At 36.0% G+C, this 27,213-nt stretch overlaps 1 protein-coding gene across 3 annotated transcripts in view; it reads right to left on the bottom strand.

Annotated features, from left to right (window-relative positions):
* Positions 1 to 27,213, bottom strand: part of LOC145691057 (uncharacterized) — a 235,495-nt gene that overhangs the window by 21,016 nt on the left and 187,266 nt on the right. Inside the window, exons 1-3 of one of the 3 annotated variants that reach the window (XM_081766697.1) lie at positions 15,716 to 15,962; positions 13,053 to 13,214; positions 1,981 to 2,375 (exon numbers count right to left, since the gene is read on the bottom strand). In XM_081766697.1, coding sequence (XP_081622823.1) covers positions 1,981 to 2,375; positions 13,053 to 13,214; positions 15,716 to 15,916 — 758 coding nt within the window. In that variant the 5' untranslated portion in view covers positions 15,917 to 15,962. Of the gene's footprint in view, positions 1 to 1,980; positions 2,376 to 13,052; positions 13,215 to 15,715; positions 15,963 to 27,213 lie in introns of those variants that run through there. The other 2 variants (XM_081766699.1, XM_081766701.1) reach the window with 2 other exon arrangements.

Genomic DNA, 27,213 nt, shown 5'->3' with positions numbered 1-27,213 from the left:
CAGAAGATTTAGGCAACACAAATCTGAACTCGTTTATTACTAGATATTAATGGGATACTATCTGAAATGAAGATAAAGAGTGAGAAAAAATAGGAGAAACTAGTTTTCCCTATTATAACACAGAAAAATACTCGTATGCGGTAGGAGAAAACTGGGGTATGAAGAGAACCCCTCTTTAAAGAGCGTATTATTACATCTGTAAAGAAGAAAAACTGTCGCTTGGATGATTTTTAAATGAGAGTATATATTAAGGTATACTACATATGTAACCATTTTATCTTAAGCACATACAGTATTTGCCCTTTCCGCTGGTCTAGTGGGTAGCACAGGCGCCTACAGTGCATGGAAATCTCGGGTTCAATTCCCGGTAGAAGAACATTGTACGAGACGACGGCTCGGATTCTACCATAAAACTGTAGGATGACGTCTCATATAGATTCGCTGCTGAAAAAGTACGCTAAATTTCAATTACGAAACCAATCATTTATCATATTTCATCAGAACCCATAAAAATACGGTATTTCACAGTACGAAATTCCAAGCTTTTCAATTTTTCACAGAAGCCGAGTTATTGCAGCCCAACGCTGGGTGATCGTTAAACGTTTAATAATTTTCACAACGAAACAACAGTCGAAAGCATTCCTTTTCGTTTTTGATTATCATTTAAAACTTTGATACAGTGCGTGCCTAAAGTAAATATTTCGAAATTACTGAAAAGCCAAGACCATTGGCTTGGTTCTGTAATACAATTTTCACGGAGACGAGATAACGTGGTAAGAAACGATAGTCGATGCACCCGCCAATTGCACCGCATTTAAGCTCCAGTCATAGTTGAAGCCCACGTACAGTGAAGTCCTTACCTTCATAACCTCAATGCTGCATAAGACGCTCAACTCAAATTACTGAAAAAGGGATTTTGTAGTCGAGGACTTAGACACGTTCTCTAATTCCAGTTTAATGTTCCGTTTCGTCATGTCTATGAATTTATCAGAATGGGAAACGGCGTCGTGTGTTCCCTTGACACGGAAGGGTCCGCGTAATTCCTTTTAGAAATTAAAGGTTTCTCACCGTGCGTAGAGAAAGCCACAGTTGGGCTCAGCTTCAAATTTTGTCTTCCTCTAAAAAGAAACTTGGAATTACTGACGTTGACGTTCGAATGAAGCATTAATAATTACCACTTCCTTATACAAGAACAAGGTTAATAAAACAATATTCCATTGTATTGTGTACGTGTTTATAAACATTGAGCTACGATAGTGCCTTTTTAGGCAAAGAAAGAGTAAAGAAAAGAAAGAAGAAAAATACGAAGCTTCTAGTTTAAGTGGTATACATGGGTAAACATAAGATATGGTTATGAAATATGAAACACCTTATTTTGAAAAAACGAAATGAAATTTTTGAGTTTTACGTCTCATGGTTATGCCGGTTAGGCTAAAGGAGACGGTGATGATGAGTGATGCATGAAATGGTGGAATGAAGAAAGTGGGAGGAACGGGAGAACTCCGAGAAAGCCCACGCACACGGTGTTTGTCCACCACAAAGTTCACATGGGGGGGCTGAGATGGAACCCGAGACCCCAAGCACCAGAGGTGAACGCTCTACCACTGAGCCACCGCGGCGCCACACCTTATTTTGATTTGAAGTAGAGATAAGCAAATACTGAAAAAAGAAAACTACACTTACTAAGAAAAGAATACGGTTAAATTAACTCCGATCCATTTTTTAAATCAAATTGATCAAACTTATGGTAAACTCAAACCTAAAAATAAGTAATTTTGAATTGTAGGAAATTTATGATAGTAAGAAGCTCTTTTGAAACATTTGACACTTAAACTTATTTAATAACTTTGGTGCTTCCTGTAGGAACTGTACAGTTTTCGTTTTAACTTTAGTGTATACCATTTTCACAGAAACATCTTTCTGGACGAATTAAAGCAGACAACGAGCGTATAAACTATAAGGAAAATATTTAACACTCACCTTTCCGCTGTGGTTCCTGACTTCTCAGAATTTTCGGTCCTTTCAACAGAGCGACTTTCATTATCTTTTGTGGGCGTAGTTGCTGTATCATCAGTAGCAGTGTAATCATCCTGTTCATCACCAGAGACCTGATCCGAAAGTATCACAATTTTATCTTCGTCCAACGTATCAAGGAAACTGTCCGTTTTTAATTCCCATGACGTCCTTTGATCCATCCCAACGTCTTGGTTTGTATCAATGTTTACTTTTATTTTACCCTGTTGGTTTCCACCGGAATCAGGTTCATTATCATCATCATAAGACCAGTGTTTCAGGTTATCAAGGTCCATTTCCTTGATCTCAATGAGTGGATTTATCGGAGTAATTTCATCCTGGCTGTCTTCTGTTTTTACTTTCTAAGAAAAAAAAAGGAAATAACACAGCCGTTCTTTAGAAAACGTCTGACGCAATTTTCTTAACATATGACTAACCTTAAAGTACCTGTGTATTTATTTCAGTTAAAATATTTTCAAGTCGCTGCTGTTTTCATCGTCACTTGCTCGGAAGTATTGAGAACGATTAATACACTAAACAAACATATTTATGGGTTCCTAGTTAACATTAAATAAAGTTTAAATTTTGATATTTTGCCCAATATATTATGAAACTATCACAAAATCCACTATTAAGCCATCGATAAACACAATATATTTAAAAGTGGATGCATTACAGGTTAGGTTTGGGCTATTTAGTTTGGTAATATCTTTACAGCACAATTGAGTAGCAGGATTGTAGTTGGTCCACCTACCAAAATTTCCGTTTTATTTAATGTTATTGAATGTGGAAAAATTGGAATTGCCCCTCCCCTTTGTTTTGGAAGCGGAATTTTTGACAATGCTGGGACATGTGTCCAATTATTTCTAATGAGGAGTTCATATATCGAGTTTCATTTCTCTAACTTTCGGGGGTTCTTAGATACTATGTTTTTGGCATAAATTTTGACCCGTTCCTTTCTTCCCTCAGAAGCCACATTTTAAAAATTTTTGATCAGTACGTCAGGGTTTCTGGTACGCGAGCCGCTGTCAGTGTACGTACGACTTGTGATACTATTAATAATTAATATGCTTTGGTGGTACGTCGTGGAAAAGGTTGACAACTCCTGACCTAAGGTATGTTCCCTAGTTAGATAGAAGTGTATTAACAAACAAATATTCAGCTTCATAAATAAGCTTATTATTTGGTACTCCTATCTATGTCTAGAAGTAAAAAATGTCTGCATACGAGGTCTGCCAGAAAGAAACCGAAGTTTCTAGCAATACGATCAACGGCACTGGCCTTGACTTTATAGAATGTGCGGCATAAGTAACGTCCTTTTTAGTTTTCATTGTTTTCTATTACACATTATCAATATTATATATTATTGTTGCCTTGTTTGTTTGTTTAGTTTAAAAATGGTTTACACTAAATCTTTTTTTCTTTTTATTGTAAGAATTTAAGACAAATATGGCCTTGCGATCAACAGAGATGCAAAGAGTGAAAGCGGTCCAAGTTTACTACGAAAACAAGAAAAATTGTGCTGAAACATATCGTTTGTTAGCTGCATAATTCAATATTCGACAGATGCAGAGTCGAAATATCACAAGTCGAATAAAGAAGTTTGAAAGAATAGACAGTGTAAATGATGCCACACGATCCGGTAAGCCAGTTTGAGCAACAAGTGTCGAAAAGTGTGCAGAAGTAAGAGAACCATGTTGAGTACTCCTCAAAAATCCAGTATACGTCTTTCTTAAGAGTAAAGTATTAATGATAGAAGTGTTCGTAGAGTCTTAAACAAACTTAAGATGAGACTTTATATCCCTCGTGTGCTACAAAGTCTGCATAATGGAGATGAAGACAGGCGGTTCAGGTTTTGTACAATTTTCATGAACAAAGTTAATAAAGATGAGACTTTTCTTTATAAGATATGGTAGTCAGATGAAGTAACCTTCAAGTTGGATGTACATAACAATCGCCATAATTGTGTATAATAGAGCGAAGCTAACTCACATGTCATTTTGGAAAAAGATGTTAATTACCAGGAATTACAATTTGAGCTGCCAGTTTTTGAATGGGAATAATAAGTTCGATATTCTTTCATCGCACTGTTAATATAGATAATTATTAACATATGATACAAACCGAATTCTGGCCCCGAGTTCAAAAGTAGAATGACATTTACTTTCTTTAGGATGATGCACCGCCCAACTTCCGTTAAATTTTCGGGAATGGTTAAATGCTCATTTTCTGAGCAAGTAGTTAGGACGACGAGGAGCAACTGAGTGGTCATCAAGGTCACCAGACTAGACTTTTTCTTGTTGGGTGTATTCAAATATCTTGTTTACAGCATGAAACAAAAAATAATTCCTGAAACAAAACAAGCAGTTTCCAACAAAATTTTCTCAAATTAACATGGAAATGGATCAAAAGGTGTGTACTAAAGTGTTCTTTGTAGGGTTAACTACTGTATTGAAAAAGAAGTTGAACCATTATAAAAAGCTATTTAATATTTGTCAGAAACTACTGTATTTTATATTTTCAACTGGTGTAGTAAACTTGAGTAATTAACACTAGAAGCACGGATCTTTTGAACCCCCTAGAAGCACGAAGCAGTCAAATCGACTGTTTTCGGTTTTTTACTAAAATAGAAAAGAATGGTAACACACGATGACTATTTTATTGACATTCTCAATGAGACACATCTACAGGTAAGCCTAGAAACCATACTATTTATTTTATTGTTTTTATTTATAAACATAAAGAGCATTAATATATAATATTAAAAATATTTATTAATATAATAAATTTAATATCAGTATTTCTAAAGTAATGAAAGAAAAAAAGGTTACTGTCGCTCTTAGGTTTTAAATTTGATTGTAAAATAATATTTGCTATGATATCTTTCGAAAATATCTTCTTAGGAGAGAACCATCACAAAGTCACCCACACTTGGTGCAGATAATACGCTTTCGCATCTCTGCACTACATACCTTCCATAAACATACTTTCGACACTTGTAGCATGTTAGCTGTTTCCTTTTCTTTTTTACACAAACGTTCTTGACATTTTTTTGGTTGCGTGTGGAAGCTCAGTGACATTGACAATCAAATTTTCGGCCAAACGTTAGAGATATTGTCACCTACTAATTTTCTTTCCAGTAGCTTCTCTGTACATCTTCCAGGAATCAATACGCACAACTCACTTTGTTTTCTTCAATATCTGATCCACGATGATAAACTAAACTTCATCTGATTGTAATACATTATAGTTTCGTTTTTTTCTTATAGTGTCCTGGACATTGACACTGACTCATGCATGGAACTCAACACAAATACACTTTTGTTCCTTTTTTATTTGTAGACAGCTAATTCATTACCACTCTGATCGCGGTAAACATCACAGTGATACAGGTCTTTCAGTTAGTTTCCTTGTTGTGAAGAAGTTATTACATTTGTCCCATTTATTCCTTTTCCAATAAAAGGATTTATCAAACTAGACACTAGAATTTCATTTAACTGTGTCCCAGGATGACGTTACCAATAATTGGCCAGATATGGAAAGCCATTGAGAGTAGACGGATTCTACGTCGGCTAATAACCAGATTTTGATGCCAAATTTATCCGGTTTATTTGGCATATATTGCAGAAATCGAACTCTGACTTTCGTAGGATAAACTTGCTCGTCAAGTTCACGTTGTCATGTGGTTTGTAATTTTTACGCCGTTCTCAAAAAACTAATCTCACAGTTCCGACTCGTTTGCGAATTTGTTTTGTTGACGTCATGCAGATCCTGTGCCTTTTTTATCAAGTACCAAGTATCCTTTTATTTCACAGAACCTATCCCTACTCATTATTTTACTATAAATTGTGGCCCTGTTGATCTTTCGCACAAGACCCTAGTGGGCAATGCCGAAACACGTCGATAAATAATAAGACCCAAATAAGACTGTAGTTTTGAAAGAGTTAAAAGTCCATATTACTGACTGCAGTTGTCTACATGCATCAGAAACGGCGCATAGGATATGCCTTATCATAGATGTATCAAATAGTATAGGAAAAGCACTACATTTTTCCTCAGACACTTGGCAAAATTTGTCGGTGCTGGAACTTGGCGAACAATATTCTGCTTAGATGTACGGTCAACGTCACTTTGTCCGAAATCTATTTTTTTCTAAAATCTTCCATCTGAAGCAATAAAACTGTCACCGCTAATGGCGTCGTCATCTCCATCTCTGTCTTCCCCTCCTTCATCACTTGAATATAACATGTTCTCTTCAGGTTCGGAATCACTCCGGTTTCCATAAGCTTCACTCGAATCGTCAGACTCATCTTCTAAGAGATCATGTAACACTCGAAGTATTTCTTGAGTTCTTATCCTAAAATGTCAAGGTACATGGTTCAGCTCAACCAAGTCCAAGTGCACACTAACATGTAGATATTGGCCGCATGTATCTGAACTAATTTGTTTGTCGACCATAAAACTCAGAGATATCTCATAACAAAATGAAAAATATGAAGTTATAGTTGGAACTATGTATCGCAATATACCTAATAAAACAATCAGTTATCTTAAATTTTTCTCTCTCAAATTACAATGAATAAAGGGTTCAATTTTTCTTTTGTCTAGAAACAAGAAATATTTAATACTGCCATATGTAACTTACAAACAGAAACACTAATTTCCTATACTCTTTATAAGGCAGTCAAAATTACTGCTTCGTGCTTCTAGGTATAACTAACAGTAGCACCCCTGTCAAAAGGACCATAAACTTATTATTAATGCTATCAACAGGTGGGCACAAAAATATTAAAAGTCAATGATTTTTAGGGTTTTAGCGAAAATATTACAGAAGTGATACATTATATTTCTTGAAGCAATCAAAATGACCGCTTCGTGCTTCTAGTATTAAAAAATTGTTTACCTATGCTGCACCTTATACGGTATTCATTATCTATGTCTAGAAGTAGAAAAGTGTCAACACGAGGTCTGCTCAGAAAGAAACTGAACTTTTGTTTGCCTGCATCCCATAGTGAAATTTTCCCAAGCATTTTAACGTTATTTGCATCTTTCCGCCTTGTGTCATCATGAAACAGCGAGTGCTGGAGTGAAGTTGTGTACCGTACTTGTGGTCATTTTGTGGTATTACGAAAATGAAAACTTTGGAAGAGTAGCGTATGTGCATTAAGTTTAGCTTCAAATCGCGAGAGACATACAAGCCTTTGAGAATGTTGTAGGAAGTATACGGCAAAATGTATCAATTGAATGGAGTGTTATGAGTGGTTACAACCTTTCAAAGCAAGAGGAACATCCATCGAACACGATGGAAAACCTGTATAATACGGGCATCAACATCATCTGATAACATTCAAGTTCAAGCGTGACGTTCTACAGAAAAAATGTTGTCTGACCTTCCACGAAATAGTTGTGGAAGTTGAAATCAGTAAATTGAGCTGTCACGTGTTCTTGGTTGAGACACTGAACATGCATCATGTTGCTGCTAAAGTCGTTCTTCGATTGCTAACAAATAAAAAAAGAATATCTTTTGAATCATGCAACCGAATATTATAGTTTCTTGAACAGTATTAATAAAACTACATAGCAAAGCAGTAAATATATTATTAACATTCGTGTAATAAATTTCGGCAATGGAACATGACCTTCATCAGACACGAGAGACATCAACATGTGTGATGTTATTACATTACCACCACTGTTATACAAACAAAACCTGACTCTATGGCCTATGGAAGCCGGAGTTCAATGCCGCGTTCACAAAACCTCTCCACTGACTTCTATCCTTAGCTAATTGGATCCAGTTTCTACTTTGTATTCCTATCTCTGCGAGATCCATCTTAATACTGTCCTTCCATCTGCGCCTAGGTCTTCCTAATGGTCGTTTTCCGATGGGTCTTCCAGTCAAGACTTTGAAAGCGTTTCTAGTTTCTTCCATTCTAGCTACATGACCTGCCCACCTAAGCCTCCTAGACTTGACGACCCTAACAATATTGGGTAAACCGTATAAATTATGTAGTTCCTCGTTATGAAGTTTCCGCCATTCCCCATTCCAGTTCCTCTTGGGTCCGAATATTCTCCAGAGGATCTTGTTCTCAAATACTTTCAGTCTATGTTCTTCCCTCAGAGTAAGCGACCATGTTTCGCAACCATACAGAACAACACGCATGATTATCGTTTTATATATTTTAAGCTTCAAATTCTTCGACAGAATTCGCGACGACAGGAGATTTTGAACCGAATAGTAACACGAATTCCCTGCTCTTAGTCGACATTTAATTTCTTCATGAATATGATTTTTGTCTGTTAATATCGATCCTAAATATTTGAAAGTATCCACTTTATCAAAAGTATTATTTAATATTTTAACGCATCCATAATTTGCCGTATTACGGTCCCGACGCCCCTCCATGTATTTAGTTTTCTCTGCATTTACTTCTAAACCCATGTCCCTGCAAGCGTTTAGTAAGATCTCTGCATTTCTTTCTATTGTTCTCTTATCATCCCCTATTAAATTTACATCATCAGCATATGCCATAACCTGGTGAATACCGTTCAACTATAGGCCCTGGTTGCTATCTTTGATTTTACTTATGGCGTATTCCAGCACAAAATTAAATAATAATGGCGACAACGCATCTCATTGTTTCAGGCAATTTTGGACGTGAAAGCTCATGGACAAAAATTTTCCTACCCGGACCTTACTTTGGGATTCATTTAAACATATCTTAATTAATCTAATTAGCTTTCTCGGTATTCCGAATTCCGTAAGAACGTTGTATCACGTTTCTCTCCTAACCGAGTCGTACGCCTTTCTAAAATCAATAAATAATTGATGTACCGGGGTATTGTATTTCCACTTTTTGTCAAGTATTTGGCGAATGGTAAATATTTGGTCGATAGTTGATCAATTTCGTCTAAATCAGCACTGATAATTTCCAATAATTTCATCTGCGTAAGGGGTCAATCTTCCTAATAGAATATTTGAAAGGATTTTATAAGATGTTGACACAAGAGAAATGCCTCGATAATTATTACAGTCAGTTTTGTCGCCTTTATTGTGAATTGGAACAATGGTTGATTCTTTCCACTCTTGTGGCAAGTTTTCCTTGTTCCAGATAAGGAGGATGTTTGTGTATCTTGTTCCACAATTTTTCGCCTGCAGGTAAAATTAACTCAGCCGGAATTTCATCTACACCTGGAGATTTGTATTTCTTTAATTTCTTTATAGCGGTTTCTACTTCTATTCTGTTGGGTTCTGGAATATACGATTCTCCGGCGTGTATCTCCTTTTCTCCACTTACATTAGTTTTTGGCTGCGTGTTCAGCAAATCGTCAAAGAAATCTTTCCATTTATTTAAGAGGCTATCCGTATCAGTGAGAACTGTTCCGTCTGCTTTCTTTAATATATAAGCACGAGGTTGATAACCTTTCTTAAATTCGCTGATCCCCTTATACATGTCCCGAATATTTTTCTTTTTACCATTATCTTCGAGTTCCTTAATTTTAGCTTTCAAAAAATTGCGATTCTTTGTTCTAAAAGTTTTGGAAGTTTCCCGCCTGATATCTACGAAATTTTGTGTAGTTATTTCATTCGGATTTTGTAGCCAGTGTAATTTTGCCTGTTTTCCCTTCTATGCTAGATTAAGGCATTCCTGGTCGAACCATGGTTTGTTCCTACGTATTTCCGCGTATCCCACTGTTTCTATTGCTTTACTTTGAATGCTATCTCTAATTTCAATCCAAGTATCCACAACACTAGTGCACTCCGTGTCTTCTACAACCGAGAATCTATTCGAAACATCAATCTGATATTCCTCTCTTACCTGGCTCTCTTCTAATTTCTTTAAACTAAATCTCTCCGTTTTCGGACATTGAATATTACCTTTTTTGAACGATAATCTCCCTTGTATTATCGGTACTATCAGGTAGTGATCAGTATCACAATCAGAACCTCTAAACGACCGGACATCAATTATGCTAAATTGCCTTCTTCTATCTACTAAAACGTGATCAATTTGATTATGTGTTTTCGCATCTGGTGATGTCCAAGTGTATTTATGAACGTCGCGATGTGGGAATTTTGTACTCTTCATGATTAAGTTTTTGGATGTTGCAAAGTTTACGAGTATAACACCGTTGTCATTACTTTCCTTATGCAGACTTTCGTTTCCTATAATCGGTTTGAAAATATCCTCTCGTCCTACCTTCACATTGAAATCCCCTAATAGAATTTTCATATGGTATCGCGGGAGTTGGTCAAATATCCTTCCACTTCTTCGTAAAAACGAATCGTAAAACTAATCTTTTATATCGTCACCCTTATCTTCAGTTGGAGCATGTACATTTAGAACAATAATATCACACCACCGTCCCTTAAAAGTAATAAAAGAAAGTCTGTCAGTAACAAATTCAACCCGTTTAATTGCTGGTAATATTCGTTTGTGAACAAAAAAATCCTGCTCCTAACTGGTGATTGTTATTTCCTTCCTCGTAAAATAACGTAAGATTTCCGGAATTTACAGATCCATTTCCTTCCCACCTAACTTCCTGAGCTCCTACTTGGTCGATCCTCTATTTCTCTAACTCACTCGTTACGGATTTTAACGCGCCTGCCCTATAAAGACTTTAATAATCCATGTTCCAAAGCTCATGTCCATTTTCTTTTGCTGAGGTCGTGCCAAGTTATCAGTTCTTGTCGGAGGCTTTTGTGAATGTTTCTGAACTAGTGCCTTTTTTTTCAGGATGAGGTTTTTAGCCCTAACCAAACTCCCAAGCTGGAGGACCACTCCTAGTCGTCTGTCCGCGACTGCTTATTCAGTATATTCGCAGCTAACCTCTATATCTAGAGGCCTTCTCCTCGATCCGGAACCTGAGGACGCGCCATGCCGTGCTGACAGGAACCCACGTTACACGGACTGTTAAACAAATGTTAATATTAGACTTTGTGTTTTTCTTTTATTAATACTTGTTGATAATTAACTCACTCTATGGCCTATGAAACCCGGAGGTTCAAAGCTGCATTCATAAAAGCTCCAAATTGACTTTTGTCCTGAGCCAACTGAATCAAGTTCTACTTTGTATTCCTTTTTCTAAGAGATCCATCTTAATATTGTTCACCCGTTTACGCCCAGGTCTTCCTGATGGAGGTTTGCCGATTTGTCTTCCAGTTATGACTTTGAAAGCGTTCCTATTTTCTTTCATCCTGGTTACATGATCTGCCCAGCTGAGCACCCTAGACTTCCTGAATATTTCCCAAAGCTATAATGAAGATAATTCTTGAGAATGATCGTAACACGTGGTCAGACTTGGTTAATGGCTGTGACGTTGAAACGAAAGTGAAGTAATCTCTGTGGCTCGGTAAGTCTTCGTTGTGATCAAACCATCAAAAAAAGTATTATTTAGAAGTGATGATACCTTTGAGAGGGTTTGTGAGAAACGAGCTTTGAAAAATGGAACATGGATTATATACGTTGAGAGTGGTACCAACCATTCGGTGCTCCTGATTGCAGGGTTTTTAGCATAACGCAACACAAGTGTTGTGTCCCAACAAACCTACTCGCCTGATTTGGCACCTCCAACACTTCTTTCTATTCCTCAAGTTGAAATCCATTCTGAAAGGTCGCGTTTCCCATCCATAGAAGGAATAACATAAAAGAAATTAGTATGAGATCTTCAGGCTATTCCAAAAACTGTGCTCAAGGATGTGTTCTAGCAATGGCGGACGCCCTAGGAACGATTCATTAATAGGGCAGAAAGAGCTATTTTGGAGGTAATAAATCAGAATAGGTTCCACAAACGGTAAATACGATTGTGTTTAGAGTGTTTTGTTTCTTTCGGACAGATCTTTTATATTACACTATAACTTGATGTATGTGGTGAGCTATACCAATCTTTCATTGTTACAATTTCGGTGATTTGATTTTCACCAGACCAATTAGAAATGACAGGTTACGAAGTTTAGGTTTCGCAAAAGGAAAATTGAGAATATGAAGTACTATAACTTCATTTAAAGAGAGTAATTCACTAATTTTCATAACACGCTACAGGAATTATTTTGTATAGTTAAGTTGCAATTTCAGTTCTAAAAACCCTGCATTTGCAAACTGTTTTTATAATTCGATATTCATGTAAATCACGTCTATTAAAAAGGACTGCGATAATAGTGGATGAAACCCTACCCTAACAGGCATAATCGCGACACTTTAAAGAATAAGTAAAATAAAATTTCTTAGAGAGGAAACTTTAATATGGCTGCACGATGGTAATTTTACCTTAATTTTCAACTTTTAAAATTGGAAGTAACCTGAAACTGTGATAAAAAAGCCATCGTTTAATGTCCGTTGTTTGTTAATAAATTTAAATATAATAGTGGCAACCCATCTGAAGGATCTGACCCTTTGAAACTTAAGAAACCAATATGATACAATATACACGAATTTTAGTATGCATGTGTAATTAAAGTCAATGTGAGTGTAATTGTACTGTATTTACTAAATTCTTGCACTGCATTATGATGATGAAGTTATAGTATAACCACAGAAATCACGTATTACAAAGTTCAAACAACTTGGCTGATCATTTTCATCTCCTATTTCTTTTACTCCCAGCTGTAAATAGAACATTTTAACAATTACGTTTCACAATGAAAATCTATGAGAGATTAAAAAATGAAGACGAGATTTTTCAATTACGTCCCGTGTTTATAAGCTGGAGGCTAATGGAGAAAGATGGTTAATGAATGTGAAGATGGCTATAAAAAAGTGGTAGAATGAGAATGGGAGATAAATAGAATCCTGAGAAAACACACGAACATCATCTTCTCCAATACTAAACCCACACGGCCTGGGACTCCTCTCACCAAAACTCTACGCTCTATTGAAGAGATCAAGGAGACATGTCTTTTGGTTAATGCTCTTTCAATACCGCGCGAATACATGATTGAATCAAAGAGGACTTTTCAGGAACAAGTGCTTAACCATTTTTAACTGATACCGTCATAGTTAAACATACAGCTAACAAAAACGAACCACAATAAAAGTTACCCGATCTTCCGAACTGCCATTTTCTGTGGCGTCACTCGTGCAGGCGACTTTCAACAGATAACTTTCTGACTTGACACACATTTCTCGGAATTTGTCAAAATAATCCAACTTCTTTGAGCACAACTCACAAATTGAATTAGGCAGGTTTTCATTTTTAGAAATCTGAAACATGTAAAAGAGAAAATGTAAGGAATTTCTTAGAATTTGGAATTTTTGGTTAAGTGTTAGCATGAAATTTAATCTAATCAAATAAACATACAAAAAGGAACACAAAACATAACATATACATACACAAACTGAAAAGAATCAATGCTAAGCGCTCAAATGATGGAAAAGGTATATGGGAATATTAAAGATTTTTTCTTGCTTTTCTAAAAGTCTTTTAAGAACTAAAACATTGTCCAGATATCATGAATATTCTCAAATCATATTGTTGTTATCCTTAAACCATCTTTACAATATATCAAGATATATATTATATTACCATATTTATAAAAACCATGTCTATTAGCATGTCGAGATAAAAAGATTGTATTTTTGTGCATTATAGTGTTGCACACCCGAATATTGTTTATCACTAAATGTTGAAAATATTAAGTTTATGCACATAATATTTTGCGAAAATTTTTGATAAAGTTAAATCAAATTTTTGTAGGAGGCAGAATTAAAATGGCAAGAAGCAGTACTATATTTTGTAGGGTTACTAATGTAAAATTATTAGATGTGCTTCACGAAGGTTAAAATAAGTCAGTTCGCATGAGAGTTACCGTGACTAGACACTGGTTTGCCCAGGCAGAGTATTACTACATTCATTACAAAAGCTGTATTTTATATTTAAAAATGAAGCATTACTAGCGAAATCCCACCTGCTTTTTTTCTCTCCTTTTATTACATAGATACCCCCCGTCGATGCACATACGCTTTTCGGACGCATCCCCATGCGACCGCGCTGTTGAACCACCTTCGACGTGTCTTGACTCCGTTACACAGCATTGGTACTTTTCATTAGCCACCTAGCACAGGCTGATTTGTAATTTTTACACCGTAGCTTTTATGGCATATATCAAAACACTGTATTTCTAAACAAATCGTGAAGGAATTTTAATTTTTCAACAGTCACTTCTGGTAGCCTCTTTGCTTTCAATTGTACTAAGTGTGATAGGATATGTCACCTTACGCAAGTCTTTTTAAAGACAATAAGAACAAAATTAGTGAAAGAATTATAATTGTTAACAATTTTAGGTAATAAAATACAACGCTGGTGTAGCTATCCTAGCATATGTGGAGATCCCACATCGTTGTGACATATGTAGTATCGGTTACGTGGTAACATGACACGTTGCCAACCAACAATGTACAAGTAACTCCTCCCACAAAATAAGGAACCAAGAATATGGGTTAAGGCGCTGTATTGCCGCACAAATTTTAGGAAATTTACTGGATGAATTGGAAAAAATATTTTGGTTTGTAAGGAAAAGTAGGTGAAAGTCAAGGAGGGGAATAGTTGAATTTAAGAAGGTGGTTGTTGTTATAGAATGTTTTTGATGTTGTAAGCAGCACGGCAGATGAAGGAAGAAGACTATTTCACGAAGAGGTTCACTTCTTATGATTTAGTGGCAGAAACTGCAGTGTGGAAATGGAGGGTACATGCCAAAATTTTGACATACCGTGCTTGAATTTTAACTAAGTATATAAAAGTAACGAGCGTGAAATTTAACCAATCTAACCTGCTAGGTGGCCACTGCGGCGGCATATTTTTTCACAGTGTACAGAAGCTCGATTTTTTGTTTACAATTGCAGCGTTACTAGCATGAAACCAATACAACTGCTATTAAAACTCATATTATAGTGAAAACGCACCTGTTTTCACCTGCTGACGAGCCCGCTCCTTTCGGACGTACAGCGTGCTATCGCACGAGCTCCGCAGCTTCGTCATACTATGACTAGGTTAGGTAGAATTCGTGCTTTTCTGTGAGGACCTAGCATACGATTTTTCGTGTTTTTTCATTCTGATTTTACGCCATACACCCGGATGCCTTATTTATATGAAAATAGTAATTTTCAAATCCGCATTGCAAAAGTTTCCACGCCTCTGTTTTGGAGGAACTGATTTCTAAGTCAACATAGTCTAATCTAACAAAATGTAGTACATTTTGGTACTCTTTTCGCTTTCCGTGTGGTCTGGGAATACAGCACAAATGTCAAGAGTAAACATAATGCAAGGATATCGAATATCTATACATGCACAAATTAAGTTTCGAAATAATCTTTCGTATATGCACATATCCACCGTTGGATGTGCATATACAAATCGCCTGCACCCTACAACGCATCTCCTCCCCTGGTCGTGTCCCCGTGGTATTCTCCTAATCTGACTCGGTTAGATAGCGTTCGGGCTTTTGATATACCTAAACGTAACCTAAACCAACTAAACTAATCTATTCATACAGGCTATCATAATTGCCATGTTGAAATGCAGACGGGGGTTTAACAGAGTAAAAGCTCTTAACCCAGATTAAAGGCAGGAGAGTAAAGGATGTCCAGAAATATGAAACTCAACGTAATATACCCTGCTCTAAGCCTTATTGTTCTGAAAATACTCTGTGGTACTAAGGACTAAGGCTGTATTTAATACGCGTTTTCTACAAATATAATATACTTACATAAAGTGAGAAGCAAAGGAAAATTTTCTGAAAAACATTCCATCCATTCCGTTGGTCATTAAATATACTTATTTTTGGTTTGTGTTGTAAATCTTCTAAACAAAATCGGCAGACTTCTTGCAAATTATCTTTTCGAATTTTTCGCATCTTGCTTGAATAATCCATAATCATATACGTGTCATTACATTCAATTTCACACATTTTACGTAGTTTCTATTGATAATTTACCGTACATTACATCTTCGTACTTCACTCTCGTCAAATACGTGAAAATAAACAATAAGAAATCATTGAAACAAAACAAATCTATTTTAGTGCAGTGTTGCCACAGCCCTCGCTCTGTAGTGGGCTGAAAAATAGTACCAAATTGAAACAGTATAGAATATCTATACATGCTGGATAGATCACGAAACTAAAAGAGTTAATGCTCTAGAACGCCCCTTCCCTTCTTAAGAGTCCAAATAAAGAAAGTGCTCTTTTTAAATATATCTAAATAGGAGGACCCGAAAAACCATGGAAGTAGACGAAACTTTGGCGCACGTAAGAGGTATAATAGAGATCGCAAATTAAAAAGGAAAACACAATTATAATTTTTGGTATGTATTGTATGGAAACCAAACGAACATCTCTTTCAAAGTGAGCAGTAAAACAAAACGGTATTATGGCAATATATATAAAAATATAAAAAAACAAGGAAATAGGGGAAGATGCTGTACCTTGGGACCCAATGTACCTTGGGACGTTTGAGATATTTTATACATTAAGAAAGATTTATGTTTGTCTTGGTGCTGGTAACACTGCTCTTGAGATGCGCCATTTCATATATAGAAAGTTTGTGTATGTGATTTGTTGTGCACGAACAAAGGAAGAAAAACGATTTTTGACAAATTCAGGTTGGTATTTTCTGAAGATAAACATTTTTAATATTATTCCTAAATTCATTGTTTTTCCTTATTTTGTAGTATAGTTATAATAAATGGTCTTTTCTTCTGTAAACTGTAAGATCAAATAAAGTTCAGTCGTAGCGTTGGGAATGTTAAAAGCCGAAATGTAAAATAAGACGGGGTGATGTACCATGGGACAGTGTACCTAGGGACATGTCCCAAGGTACAGCACGAATATTATATTATTGTTTTCATTTCCAGATTTGGAAAATGCCTCGAAGCTCTACTGGTCTTAAAAGCCCTGGCCCTCAGAAAGATTTAGTAGAAGCAGCCGTCCAAGAAGTGCTTGATGGGAAGTTAGGAATAAGAGCTGCTGCCAAAAAATATGACGTTCCGAAGACATCCGTTTTCCGCCACGTCCAAGTGTCCAAAGCTGTAGGGCTGAAGAAGTTCGTATACCAACCCAAATATGACTGCAAGAAAGTTTTTACTGCGGATGAAGAATTAGAGTTAGTGGAGTACTTGAAGTTAAGTGCACGGTTGCAGTATGGCTTAACGAGAGAAGCAATGAAGAAATTAGCATTTCAATTTGCGAAATGCAACAATAAGAAATATCCGACCGAATGGGAAAAAATAAAGAAGCTGGTGAAGGTTGGCTGCGATGCTTTCGAGAGAGGCATTCTACTGAAATATCGCTGCGCAAACCAGAACCAACAAGTGTTGCTAGATCGCTGTCGTTTACAAGAGAAAATGTCAAGACGTTCTTCGCCATTTACAAAGAAGTTATGCAACGTAGGAAATTTTCCCCTAGTAGAATCTACAACGTTGATGAGACAGGACTCTCAACTGTAAACAACCCACCCAAAATTCTTGCACCCAGAGGGGAAAAACAGCTTGGTAGTATCACATCGGGTGAAAGAGGGCCCAACGTCACAATGATCGCATGCGTTAATACTATAGGGAACAGCGTTCCACCCTTATTTGTATTTCCCAGGATCAACTTCGTTGAATCGACAATGATGAGAGGAGCACCTGCGGGAGCTATTGGAGCAGCAAATGTATCTGGGTGGTCAAACGATGATATTTTCCTCAAGTTTCTGAATCACTTTATTGATCATGAAAAGCCGACGAAAGAAAATCTAGTTATTCTTTTTCTGGACAACCATGAAAGCCGCCTTTCAGTTCCTGTAATATCTAGAGCAAAAGATGCTGGAGTGATATTAATTACATTCCACCCACACACAACACACAAAATGCAGCCTTTGGACAGAACAGTATTTGGACCGTTTAAAACCTTTTACAACAAAGCAGCAACCGAGTTTATGGTATCACCGTCTTCTACCTCTCCCGGGACATCTTCCTCTGCATATAAGAGAATCACGATATATGATGTGGCTGAACTTGCTGGTAAGGCTTATGACAAGGCGTTCACTCCACGGAATATCAAGAAAGGGTTTGAAGTTTGCGGATTAGTGCCTCTGAATGAGGACATATTCACAGATGACCAGTTTGTAGAATCAACTCCACCAATCTCAAGCAACAACTCTCCATTTGATCAAGCTGGTTGTTCAACTGATGCAGCTGCATCGGAACATTCTTTCTCTGAAACTGCTTGTGCCGCTTCTAATATTTTTTCCAAAGAAACATCTTCGTGTGTGGTTGTCCAACGTGTTCCAAGCCCTTCCTTAACGAATGTGTCAAATGGTGCGAGTGTTTCTTCTCCGTCCGGGCAACCTCAAGCAAGAGCTGCATCCCTATCACCGGAAGAAATAAGACCACTCCCTAAATGTATATTATTTTCATCTACCAAGCGGAAAGTTAGGCGAGTGAAAGGCAGAGCTCGGGTGTTAACTGACACACCAGAAAAAAAAAGAAATTGAAGAAAGGAAAATAAATGCGACAAGAAGAAGAAAACGTGATGGTTCACTTACACGAACGAGGAGAATCTAGAACAACACGAAGAAAAGTTTGGGAGGAAGATTCAGATTCGGAAGACCTTGAAGCAGTAGAACTGGTAACTGATGATTCAGTAGACGAGTTAGAGGATTTACAAAACGAAATTTAATAAGTCAACTGGAAAACAACCTGGAAGATGAAAACATAGAGAAGAATGATTTTGTTCTTATCGTAGTCCGGGGAAAGAAGTCTATGAAGCATTATGTTGGGAAAATATGTGCAAAAATGAGTGACTTCGCATACACTGTTCAGTATTTGACGAAGCCAAAGAAAATTGGTGGTACGTGTTTCACATTCTTGGAAGATTCTGAGGAATTTTATCTTCCTGTTGAGGACATCAAAGTAAAACTACCTCATCCAAAGGAACTTCAAGGTTCATCATCTCGAAAGTTGAAATACTATGTGTTTCCTGTTTCGTTTGAAGGATATGATCTTGATTAGGGTTTTTTTATGCAAGTATAAAATTTGTGAAGCATAGACTTTTCATGGAGAGAGATCGTAGTCTGATATTCTTTGTAAATGCTTAAATATTTCAATATATGTTTTGTAGGTTTTGTTTCTCTCTTTATACACAAGTATTCTCACTTTCTTAACTATTGGTGGAATAGAGTTCCTTTATACTACTGCATAAATAAAATATGTGTTAGGTTTCATACCACTCGATAGATAAATAATAATCTATGTTTAATTTGTATTATCAGATAGATAAATACAATAAATGTGTTTCAGAGTCTCAATTTTATTGTCCTTACACTTTTATTTTAGTATACGTTTAATATTTAACAAGAAATCAACCCACTTATACTTAGTTTAACTTCATGTTTCCGAGTGTCCCGAGGTACATCATCCCCTGTTTCAAGGTACATCACCCCTATGTACCTTGGGACACTTAGCAGTGTCTTAGAAAACAGAGTATTGCAGTAAGAACATAAGAAAAGCAAACTTCTACTTTTTCTAAATAAATGCTCAAAGGACTATTGCACTCTACCAGGCTTTCAGGTACCTGATTAGACTAATCATTGCTGAGAAATGGGAGATTTTTATAAAAGTGTCTCAAGGTACAGCATCTTCCCCTAATCAATCATCTCTATTCGCGTGTAAACAGTAGGGGAAAGTGTTGTACCTATGGACATTTTTTGAATTTTATTTTTTATTTGTTAAACAAATAGCAGCAAGGGAGCCAGATTGCTTTAAAAACCTTTAGACATTCGTTCTTTATTACACAAAAAATTGTCAGGTCCTGAACGCTTTTTAAAACCAAGCAATAACCGATTTTTGAAACCCATATTTCGTTGCCTGAGGCACAACCGGGGCATGTACCTATGGACATGGGGTGATCTACTTGAGGACAAAAGGCATAGAAGGCAATAAATAATAGAAAACAAATCTATTGCGTCTTTCTGGTTTTTATTCATTGCAAAGTTTGATCCATTAATAAGAAAAAACACGGTTGTGTAAAACATGTAAGAAGGTTGGTTCATATATTTGGCAAATACAAGACTATAACAACGAGTCTTAAAATATCACAAAATGTTGTGGTAAACAAAGAGAAAGTGATTATCTAAATAAAAGAAAAAAAACTTTGTTCACAAAATGCAATAAGTCGGGAAAATTAACAAAACACTTTTAGATTTCGTATCTTCTATAGAATGACTCAACCAAGGTTGTTTCATATAAATGAGATTGGAAAAGACAATTACCTTGATTGCCTCTCCGAACCACCTACGATATTAGGATTAGGTAGCTTGAGTTTTATTTCACCTAAGACAACGTCATAAATGCTGGTGTTTTTCTCAGGTGAATCGTCGCTTGAACACTTTTTAAGATACTAGACTGCACACAAACCATCTCCCGATTTTTCTCTTATTCTAGCCACAAAATGTTTCGAATGTTTTTTGCCTGTCACTTCAACTAATATATAATCACCAGGTTTAAGTTCTTCTGGATTGAAACCACCCTCTAGGTCCTTGGCTCAGTCTTGATGTTCAGTTAATATGTCAGCAAGCTCTCCTTCACTACTTTCTTCAAATAGTTGAAGTAAACCTTTAAGGTTTTCCTCTTCTGAAGAGCTGTTATCAAGTAGTACTTTAAGATTTGACTTCACTCTTTTTGGTATGGATTTACAACTTCTATATCCCTGTTGCTAACCTTTCCTCCTCTTCTTCATTTCTTCAATTTCTATTTTCTCGGGCGTATCTGTTAAAATCCTTGATCTTCCTTTGCGATCAATTTCGGTGAATTTCAGGCTGTGAATTTCTGCACAGTTTACAGAAGTTGTATTTTTTTTTTTTTTTTTTTTTTACAACTGGATCGCTACTAGTACGAAACCATGAAAAATGCTATTGAAACGCGCATCATTGTTAAAACTCAGTGGTTTTCACTAGCCTCGCTTATGCGGATTAACCGTCGCTGACGCGCCTGTTCCTTTCAGACGCACCCCCTCACTAATGCTCGGGCTCTACAGCTTCGCTCTGCCATGACTCGGTTAGATCAACGATCACGTCATGTTGTTCTAACATTTCGTGCACTTCTCAATAAATACATCCAAATGTTCTGACGCAAGTGCGAATTTGTCCGTTTAAAGTCTTACAGGTTTTGTTCCCTTTTAATCAAATTTGAAGTACCGTTTTGTTTCACAGAACCTATCCCTATTCGTTGTTTACCTATAAATTAGTGGCCCTGTTGTTCTTTTGTCGATCTGAGTCGCGTTATATGTGAATGTACCATCAAATAATTTAGATGGTACTGTCACTCTGCGTCTAGGAGACCCTCTCCCAGTGAGCTTGTTTGTAAATTCAGTCCGTGGTGGCGAGCGGTCTTGCATGGTGGTGTTGAAGAAATAGTAAGCCTAGCTATGAGACAGGTTTAGGAATAATATTTGTAAACTCTCTTGTAAGACTTAACACTGCAAGAATAAAATAAAATGGAAGTTGTTGCGCAATTCAGCCCAGAAAATATGCGAGCTTTAAATTCAATAGAAACAAATGACAATCGAGGTAGGCCTACTGCATCTGAAATTTTTAGTATATTGTATGAAGAGTTGTGTGCCTTAAAAAGTGAAGTGGATTATTTGAAAACCGAAAATGCTGAACTACGATCTAATATAAAACTAATAAGTGAACAGGTTAAGTTTGCAGTGCAAGGTGATACTGAAGAAGTTAAGTCGCAGGCAGCATGTAGTAGCAGTAGTGTAAACAAAACTAAAAGGTTGAAAAATAGTGAGGCCAAAACAAAGGATTGGTTGAAAACCAAATACTCAATTCCAGTGGAAAACCGGTATGAGCTACTAGACATCGAATTGACAACAAATCATAATCGAAAAGTAAAAAGTGTGCAAGGCAAACAAGAAACGGTACACATACCTACGAAAACAATGCATGGGGAAAAACGTTACCGTAAACAGAAGAATAGAAAACCAAGTGGAAATAAGAAAATATTAATTCTAGGGGACAGTCACGCCAGAAACATAGCGGTAGTGTTAAAAACGTATTAAGCAGCTGTTATGAAATATCATGTATCACGAAGCCGGGTGCCACCATGAGTGAAAGAATGAGAGACTGTGGTTCACTATGCAAGGATATGAGTATGAAAGACACACTAATAATCATTGGCGGGGGGGGGACGATGTTGCGCGTGGTGAGGGTAACAAAGCTGTGGTAAATCTGTACAAGTGTCTAAATATGTTAAATAACACTAACGTAATTGTAGCAGGTATTCCACATAGACATGACTTAGACACTAACTCCTGTGTTAATGTACGGTACATTTAAAACAAACAAACAGCAAAATTTTCAAAATATGCAAAGGTTATTGTAATCTAAGGTACGTTGATTTGGACTTTATGGTAAAGGGATAATTTTACTAGGCACGGACTACATTTAAACAACACTGGAAAACGTGCAATGTGTAGTCAATTTGCTGAACTTGTAGAATCATCATCTGTAGTCTCGACAAGTGTCATCGCTTTGCTGTGGCAAGCATCGTTAGACAATAATGAAAGTCTAGGACCTGTAGTAAGAGACAGAAGCAATAATGTATGCAAGACCGGTAGAGGGTTTTAGTGTAGGAGTAGATCGTATTGATAGGATTAGCTTAATACAAAGGCCAAGTAGTTCAAGCTATAAAGCAGAAGATTGTAATAACATAACTGAAAATGCTCAAAAGATAGAACGACGGAAGAGAATGCGTAAGATGTTATCCAATGATTTTTCATGGTAGGAAATACTGACTCTTTACACTTTTTTTTTTCATAATGTACAAGGTTTAGGGAACAAAATTGATCTTGTGGAGGTATTGTTGGAAAGCGACTTCTCAAATATACAGCTTCGTTGTATATGTGAGCACTGTTTAGATGCAAATATCGTTAATATGGTTAGTTTAAACGGTTTTAACATTATTACTCACTACTCTCGTACAGTCAAAAGTCGAGGTGGTGTCGCTCTTATATACATGCAACTGAGATTGACGTTTGGAATTTTTGCGTGGAAATGCATTTTGAGGTAGTCGCATCAAAACTTCAAGAGTTAAATATTTGCGTTGTGTATATCTATAGGACCCCTTCTGGTGATTTACAAATTTTCTTTAAAAATTAAAAATTTTGAGAAACTTCTAGCGAACTTACGTAGAAAATTTAGTAGCGTAGTTATCTGTGGGGATATAAACATAGATTGGTTAAAGAATTCAACTGATAAATCTAAGTTTCAAGATGTGTTAAATTTATATGAACTACAAACATTCCATGCAACAAGCATAGTATGTATGTAACTCCGGTAACTGTAGAAGAATTGTTGGACTGTATCAAAAGGCTTTCTAGTACCCGTTCTGCAGGTATAGATGAAGTCCTATCCCTAATTGTAAAAAAGAGTGCGCATTTAATAGTGAAACAACTATGCTTTCTTGTAAATGTATCATTTGAATCAGGCGTTTCGCACGACTGATTGAAGACTGCAAAAGTTATACCTTTGAACAAAAAAGGAAATACTTATGATGTTCAAAACTATAGGCCTGTTTCTATTTTGCCTGTTTTCTCGAACATTTTTGAATCACTAATGTTATCACGCTCGAGAAATTTTACATCCTGCCATAACCTAATCTCGTCTTCTCAACATGGATTCCAAAAAAACAAATCAATTGATACACCGTTGTTTAACTTTATTAAAAAGGTTTCTACAGAACTTGATAAGGGAAAATATGCAGTAGGTTTATTTGTTGATTTCTCCAAGGCATTCGACAGTGTTCAACATTCTCTTCTACTGGCAAAAGTCCAGAAATATGGTATTAGGGGTGTAGTACATGAATAGTTTCGCTCGTACCTGACAAACAGAAAACAAGTAGTAAAAATACAAATAATAATAATAATAATAATAATAATAATAATAATAATAATAATAATAATAATTAACAATAAGCAAGTCACATTTTCATCCAAAACTGCTACTATCTCTGTTGGTGTTCTTCAAGGCTCAATTCTTTTTTCATTTTACATAAATGATCTTATTCATATATGTATTCCCAACATATTGCACTATATGCTGAAGATGTAAATGTCCTTTTAACTGCGGACACTACAATTGAGCTAGAAAGTAAATTAAAACAAACTGTGGAACGTTTGATAAAATGGACATCTCAAAATCAACTGCTGATAAATGCAAAAAAAAAAAAAAAGCACTAAATTTTCATTACTCATGTATACCTCGAACTCATGTACTCCTGTACCTCCCATTGAGATGTAATTCAACTGATGTAGACTTTTCAAAATCCACTAAATTTTTAGGTGTAACAATAAGCAATAGGCTTACATGGGATGCACATATTACTGAGCTAAACAGCAAATTAAGCCGTATCTGTTTTGTCATTTGTAGACTACGTGGTTCAGTGTCAAAAGAAACTTTGCTCTTATTGTATTATGGTAAGTTTCAATCCTTGTTAAATTACGGAAAAAATTTCTGGGGAGCCTCCTATTTCAGTGTTACTACTTTTCGTCTACAGAAAAAGGAAATAAGATATATTTTTAATGTCACCAAGGTCCTCATGCAAAAGGGTCTCTCAGTCAAATAAAATTTTAACTGTGCCTTGTCTGTACATATACAAAAGTATCGAATATGTAAAGAGAAATGAAAGTAGTTTTATTCATGTTGACGATGTACATTCATACAACACACGACAAAAGAATAACAGTCACAGCATACCAAAACTATGCGTGCTCCAAAAGAAGTGTCCTATGTCCGCTAAGTTGTTTAATAAGCTCCTAAGTTATTTAAAGGATATCAAAAACATACGGAATTTCAAAAATGAATTATTTAATTTTTTGTGTAACAAAATGTATTATGATATTAATGAATACTTGGGTGATAGTTTGTAAAATAATGTAATATCAATTATATTGAAATGTCTTCTTATTAATTGACAAGTTCTATGTACTGGTCTCTGACCAATAATGTACGAAATGAATGAATAAAAAAATAAATAATTTTCCACAAGACCCTAATGAATATTGCTGAGCACCATTAGCACCTCGGTAAATAAAGCCCAAATAATATTGTAGTTGTGAAAGAGTTGAAGTCTATGTTGCCTATGTGCTTCAGATTTGGTGCACTTTAGTATATGCCTCCTCATTAGCTCATCAAATAGTATACGAAAAGCACTACTACATTCTTCCTCAGACACTCGTGGCTTGGCAAATTTATCAGTCCAGGAGCTTTGCGAACAATGTTCTGCTTATGTAGCACGTCACCTTGTCCCAAATCCATTTTGTCCACATTGTTCCATCTGTAGCAATACAACTCTCACCATTACTATCATTGACTTCTCCATCACTGTTCTTCTTCATCACTTGAACATAAAATGTTCTGTTCAGGTTCAAATACACCCAAGTTTCCATCCCTTTCAAAAGAATCCTTTAAATTTTCATTATTTTCTTCAGACTCAATTTCTAAGACATCATGTACAACTCCAAGTATTTCTTGAGGTCTCATCGTAAAATGTCACATGTACACGGTTCACCTCAACTAGCTATATATACACACTATTGGCCTCATGTACCTGAACTAATTTGTTTGTCTTCAATAACACACTATGTGATATCTTGTAAGACAATGAAAAATATTCTATGAAATTATTAGACAAAATAATAGGTTATTTTTCTGAGTCTCAAATTAGAATCAATAAAGGATTTAATTTTTCTTTTCTATGGAAACAAGAAGTGTGTAATGCTGCCATTTGCAAGTCACAAACAGAAACACTAATTTTCCATACTCTTTATAAGACAGTCAAAATGACTGCTTCGTGCTTCTTGGTATAACTGACACTAACGCCCCTGTAAAATGGGACATAAACTTATTATTAATACTATCAACAAGTGGACACAAAAATATTAAAAGTCAACAAATTTCAGGGCCTTAGCGAAAACATTCCAGAAGTGATACGAAATTATACTTCTTGAAGCAGTTAACATGACTGCTTCGTGTTTCTAATGTTAACTCATCTGAAGGCCCGGAGCGGAGGGAAAAGATATGGCCCATGCTGACTTCACCTAATATATTGCTGTGAAAGTATAGTAGGAAAGTTGAAGGAATATGTTTCATTATTTGGTCAATTTTATTTTGTAATGATGATTGTATCTTCATGATTCCTTTTAGAAAATCAGTTGAAATCTAGATCAGAGTGGTGGCCCATGTGCACCTGGAGGCTCGGAGCCAGAGCTCCTAACACAGTCCTGTGATATGGACATTAATTTTTTTCAAGTGAAAATGTAACCTGAGATCCTAATGTACAATTACGAATAACTAATTTCTAAAAAATATATCGTGTAAACTTAAAGAGATAGTTCTAAACAGTGACGAGTTTACAGCTCTGGTTCTCTACTCTGTTATTCTGTGTCCCCTTTCATAAGCATTACATACTACATGTCCCTCTCCGCCATTTGACTGACTTCAGATACAGCTTTGAATTCTGAAATTTTCAATAATAATGATATTAATAATAATAATATGCTATTCTCAACAGTGTATATTTTTATCAGCAAGACTGCTGCATACCACTGTAGTTAAGTATTATTATTATTTATAGGCGCCGACTGCATGGGGCTTGAAAGGACCGAGCCGCCCCCCAATGTTAATGATGCAGAGGCAGAGCCGATGAGGTAGCCCCTCAAATAGCTTTGCTTAGGAGGATTTAATGCATTATTTCTTTTTTATGACAAAGTTCACTCTGAATTCAGCAACATCAACTTTAAATATACATTTTGAATGTTCTATTTAGACCATCAACTTTGGAGGACATAAGACAATTATATCATCCGCTTAGGGGAGGGCAAATCGGAGAGAGCAAAACACATCTTACTATTATATACTAAGCTGAATGTTAATTTTATTACCATTTTAACTGGAAAGAGTTTAAATAGTGAAGTTATATGTTGTTTGACAACTATATTAATATATTATTTAGTTAACTTGGAACCATTCGAGGTCGTCAACACGAACTTTAGGCAATATTGATCCGTACAATACTTAGCTATTCTCGATTTCTCTTCCTTTAGTCCTGTGTTACGCAATCGGTGTGCCTCAAGAAGCTGAAAGATGTGAGGGGAGCTTTGACCTATTTTAAGAAATTAATTGTCGAGTTACTATTATTTTAACGTAGTTACAGTTTTGCATTTGG

The sequence above is a fragment of the Thermobia domestica genome, chromosome 7 (assembly GCF_964235325.1).
Source record: "Thermobia domestica chromosome 7, izTheDome1.hap1.1, whole genome shotgun sequence".
Lineage (NCBI taxonomy): Eukaryota > Metazoa > Arthropoda > Insecta > Zygentoma > Lepismatidae > Thermobia > Thermobia domestica.
The sequence above is the reverse complement of the archived record's forward strand: the minus strand, read 5'-3'. Positions and strand labels throughout refer to the sequence as shown.